This window comes from Pyrus communis, chromosome 15, assembly GCF_041283825.1.
Source record: "Pyrus communis isolate YQ-2024b chromosome 15, ASM4128382v1, whole genome shotgun sequence".
In the NCBI taxonomy this organism is placed as follows: Eukaryota; Viridiplantae; Streptophyta; class Magnoliopsida; order Rosales; family Rosaceae; genus Pyrus; species Pyrus communis.
Genome location: NC_142579.1, coordinates 4206573 through 4211701, shown reverse-complemented (window position 1 = coordinate 4211701; position 5129 = coordinate 4206573). Strand labels below are relative to the sequence as shown.

The following is a 5129-nucleotide window of genomic DNA, read 5'->3' as shown; positions in this document are numbered from 1 at the left end:
AGCTAAAATGAGCCCTCTGGCCCTTTGGCCCTCGGTTGGAGACGAAGGCAAATATGACCCTGTACTGTTCATTAAAATATTAATATCTTGGAGAATCTTAGAGGGCCAGAGGGTTAAAACGAGCCCTCTAGCTAGTCATCGATTGGAGATGGCCTAATGTCATGCCGTATCTATGTTTTTCTTCACATAGTATGATATTATTTGATTGATATGCTTTTCTATGCAATTTACTCTCCTCCATTAGGGGCCCCACTTGGAGATCCCTTCAAAGATGGGAGCCTGGAAAGTCTGGGAGTACTCCAAACGAAACGACTTGACTTGGCGGGTATAATTCCATTAGGAAAAACTGACTTCTACAGATCAATCATTTCAAGCATTGATCATTCTAATATTAAAGCAACTCAAAAATGGGAAACTTCATACTGCAACCACAATTTTCTCAACTCACGTTGATCAGATCTTATTCAATGCCTGTTATGGTTGGCTTTGTTCTTGCCATGGCATTTGTTGTTGCTCAAGCACAACAAATGCAGTCGAATATCAGCCGCGGATCTTCCTTAACGCCGACTACCAACTCCTCGTGGTTGTCACGTTCTGGTGTATACGCCTTTGGATTTTACAAGCAAGGAAATGGCTATGCTGTGGGGATATTTCTTGCTGGAATCCCCCAAACAACTATAGTGTGGACTGCGAAGCGAGACGACCCTCCACTCTCCACCAATGTTACTTTGGACTTCACAAGTGATGGGTTTTCCTTGAAACCAACACAAGGCCAAAGTTTCGTGATAGAGTATACCTCTGGTTCTTCGGCTTCCATGCTTGATTCAGGAAATTTTGTGATATACAATGCTCGTCAAGACATAGTATGGCAAAGTTTTGAGCACCCGACTGACACCCTTTTGCCGGGTCAGACCCTGTTTGCTGAGGACGAGCTGTTCTCCGCTAAATCAGAATCTGATCACTCAACTGGCATTTTCCGCCTCAAAATGCAAGCCGATGGAAACCTTGTCCAATACCCTGTAAATACTCCATACAAAGCCGAATATGCCTACTATTCATCTGGAACGGATGGCAGAGGAAAGAACGTGACACTTCATTTTGCTGCTGATGGCCATCTCTACTTGCTAAATGATACCCATTCGAATATCAGGAATATAACAAATGGAGGTCTTCCTGCTGATCAAGCAACAATTTATCTTATGAGAATTGATGCAGATGGAATATTTCGATTGTATTCGCATGATTTGAATCACAACGGGAGGAGGTCAATGGTATGGGAATCTTCCAACGACAAGTGTGACCCCAAAGGTGTATGCGGATTAAATAGTTATTGTGTCTTACTAGATCTTGAAGCTGAGTGTAGATGTCTTCCAGGATTTGTATCTGCCAATCAGAGAAATAAGACTTCAGGCTGTTCGAGGAATTTGGTTGCAGATGGTTGCGAACACAAAAACGAAACTTTAAAATACACCATGGAGGAACTGGAAAGCACAACATGGGAAGACATTTCGTATGTGGATTTGACATTATCAGACAAAGAAGCTTGCAAACGAGCCTGTTTGGAGGACTGTAATTGTGAAGCCGCGCTTTTTGATGATACAAGCTGCAAAAAGCAGAGGCTTCCTTTGAGATATGGAAGAAGACAGGTTAATACTTCAAACGTAGCTCTCATCAAGGTAGCTAAATCTACAACTACTCCAGACACAAATAGAATCGTGGAAAAAGGAAGCAAGAGAAAAGGAAGAACCGACATCCTGATTGTTAGTCTCTCGCTTGCTGCTTTCGGAGCTATTTTGTTTGCAATTTCTGTAGTTGTGCTTTGCAAACATAATGTGTGGGCGTATAAAAGAGTGAATACTCCCATTCGTGACTCTGAATTGAATGAGGACATCGCTCTGCGACCATATACTTATGAAGAGTTAGAGAAGATTACCAACAATTTTACAGAAGAGGTTGGAAGAGGCGCGTCGGGAACAGTTTATAAAGGAGTGATCTTGGCTAGCCAAAAGCCAGTTGCTGTCAAACGACTGGAGAAAGTTGCAGCTGAAGGCGAAAAAGAATTTCAGACTGAGCTGAAAGTCATTGGGAAAACCCATCACAAGAATTTAGTCCGTCTGCTTGGATACTGTCTTGATGGACCAAAAAGGCTTTTGGTATACGAGTACATGAGCAATGGCTCACTTGCAGATGTACTCTTCGCACCTGACAGACAGCCTTGTTGGGAAGAAAGAATGAGAATTGCTCGCAACATAGCACGAGGATTTCTTTACCTCCATGAAGAGTGTGATACACAGATTATTCATTGTGACATAAAGCCCCAAAACATTCTGATGGATGAGTACATGTGCCCCAAAATATCAGATTTTGGATTGGCAAAGCTGCTTAAGGCAGACCAAACAAGAACCACAACTGGCATCAGAGGAACCAAGGGATATGTTGCACCAGAGTGGCATAGGAAAATGCCAATAACAGTTAAAGCTGATGTTTACAGCTTCGGAATTGTTTTGTTGGAGATCATATGTTGTCGAAGGAATGTGGATTGGAGTCTTCCAGAGGAGGAGGCTGTTTTGGATGAATTAGCCTACCCCTGTTTTGAGAGTGGTGAGCTTGGAAAACTAGTGGGTGAACAAGAGGTCGACACAAGGCAATTTGAACGGATGATTAAAGTGGCACTTTGGTGCGTCCAGGATGAACCGTCGTTGCGTCCTTCTATGAAGAAGGTTTTACTCATGCTTGAAGGAACTGTAGAAATCCCAATCCCTCCCAGTCCTAACTCTATTCTCAGCACCATCTAAAGTCAAGTGAGTGATACGTACTTTAGTGATTAGAAAACTGATCAAACCTTACATTTAGTTTATGTAATAAAATTAATAAGCAACGTGGTGAGTTTCACCGCAAGCTTCGCTGTCTGTAAGTGTCTGTGTCGTCATGAATGATATGCGTATGGTTTTCAGCTCTATGTAGCCTGCTGCGTTACTAATTGTGCGTTAATTGGATGCAAATAATCTACTTTTGGCGTCCATGCTTTAAAAAAGATGCTATCAGGATGCAGCATCTGATTCACTTTCTCTTCCATTAAATTCCCAATTATTTTCCTTCTCAATGAATCATCAAATGCTTAAAACAAAACAACTACGAATTTGCATTACTGTCAAAAGAGGTTTATTTGAAAAGAGGCGAAATAACATTTCAAACAAGCTCTTAAAAACATCCGGTGAGTTAAAGACATATCGCCAAAACTACAAATTGGGAACTTTCACGACCCTGTTAATCCCTTCCACCAGCTGAATCTCAGAAGAATCGAGACTCTGTATATGTAGGGGTTCGTTTTTTGAAATCGTGTTTTTCTTCCGTGACAGGGGACAAATTCTTGATCTATTCATGCTGATTATTTTGAAGGATTTGTTCAAATCCATAACTAAATCATTATAAGTATATCGTGTTTGTCATCAATCCTTATTCAGGGAAATTGTAGAAAGAATATGATTTGAGATTGTGGCGTGACAACACAAGCGGAGAAAATTGAATGAATCGAACTGAAAATCAGAAAGAAGATCACAACTTGAGACGATAAAACATTCATTTCATTTCATTCCTTTGAAGAGATAGTACAACAATTTTACAATTCTCAATCAGCTAGATATATTGATTATGAAACTGGTTTCCGAAACAAGAAACCCAAAGAATCTGCGTAAAAGAGTGCACTAACAAAGTCACCAATAAACAAAAACATTCATCATCAAACGATGGTCCTCCCCAGTGCTCCGGCAATCCATCGGAGAAGTTATCCCCTGGTAGTTCACCAAAGAAATTATCCCCCAACATTCTATCAACCAAATTAAGCCAAAGATGATTATTACAGGCCATGTCGCATAACAACTGGTCAAGGTCGGGAATTGAACCCAGCTCCTTGTGATGATCCTCCTCCTGCTTTTCGGGAACCACCTTCTTCGACTTGCGCTTCTTTTGACATCCTCGCTATTGTGGGGCTGCTTCATGTTTCCTCTTTTGACTGCGGCTGGGAGTTTGTGTTTTGGAGACGGTGATGCGCATAGGCTTTAGAGGAAGGGGCATTGGGAGAACAGAGAGTAAGGACAACTGAACTGTAACTGTAAGTGTAAGTACCAACCCTGCTTCATGATCACACTTAAAGACTAAAAAGTGGGTCATTTTTGTTGCTGGTTAATCAGTGTGTGTAACAATTAAAATCCTAAATAACAAAAGCAAAGATGAAACTTCCTGCAAATTGAAATTAATCAGCGATTCAGACGTCAGAGAGAGTAGAAAACCGAAGCCTGCAAACGAGAGTTAGTACGATCCAACTCAAGGAACCCAAACAAACAAAGAAAACTGGATCTAATATGAAAGATTGTAAAGTTACCGACGGGCCACCGCAAACCCTAGAAATCAGATCACCAAACTTAGAAACCCTAGAATTCGACACTGGGAATGATGCTTCCTTTTCCCGCACATCATAGAACGGTTAAGAGTGCACATTAAAGAGAGAGATACAAAAATTACTTGGAAAAAAATGGGTATTCTTCGAGCAATTGGAGAGAGAGAGAGAGAGAAGAGATAGAGATCCGAATTGCAAATAACGATCAGATTTCAGATGAGAAACAGAGAGCAATCCGAATTGCAAACAGCGATCACAGATTTTTCGACCGTTAGGAGTCGTGGGCTTGTGAAATGGGTTAGGGTTTCTATAGAGAGAGAGAGAGAGAGAGAGAGAGAGAGAGAGAGAGAGAGAGAGAGCGCGCGCCAAATAGGTTTCCGAAATTTCAACCGTCGGCGCTCTAAGGCGGTCCATTAATTGCTAAAAAAGGAACCCAGCGGTTCAAATTTTAGGACAATTACTCTAATTCTCGATTTCCCTGAACTTTTTAATTAGAATACGAACTTAAACTAACTTTTTTGGCTGATTTGCCCCTAATGTTAATTTTTCATATATTTCATTCAAATTTCTATTAGATAGAAGTATGTGTATGAGAATAGTTCGGTCGCTTATTCTTTAAAATAATTGAAAACTTTAAACTTCTAAAATATAAACCTATGCAAATATGTGTAATTATATAGCTTTTGTGTCTCAATGTCTAACGAAGTGATGCTTTTGTCCACAAAGAAGAGTC

General features: G+C 40.7%; 1 protein-coding gene and 1 long non-coding RNA gene across 2 annotated transcripts; one reads left to right on the top strand and one right to left on the bottom strand.

Annotated features, from left to right (window-relative positions):
- The first annotated feature begins 289 nt into the window (after positions 1-289).
- Positions 290-2959, top strand: LOC137711446 (G-type lectin S-receptor-like serine/threonine-protein kinase LECRK3). The gene has a single exon (XM_068450692.2). It carries the CDS (start codon positions 408-410, stop codon positions 2793-2795), a length of 2388 nt encoding a protein of 795 aa, XP_068306793.2. The 5' UTR covers positions 290-407; the 3' UTR covers positions 2796-2959.
- Positions 2960-3562: 603 nt separating this feature from the next.
- LOC148690396 (uncharacterized) lies at positions 3563-4757 on the bottom strand. The gene is made up of 2 exons (XR_015957314.1): positions 4382-4757; positions 3563-4295 (listed from the first exon to the last, which is right to left on the bottom strand). It is a non-coding gene; the product is annotated as an uncharacterized LOC148690396 (long non-coding RNA).
- Positions 4758-5129: the final 372 nt, after the last annotated feature.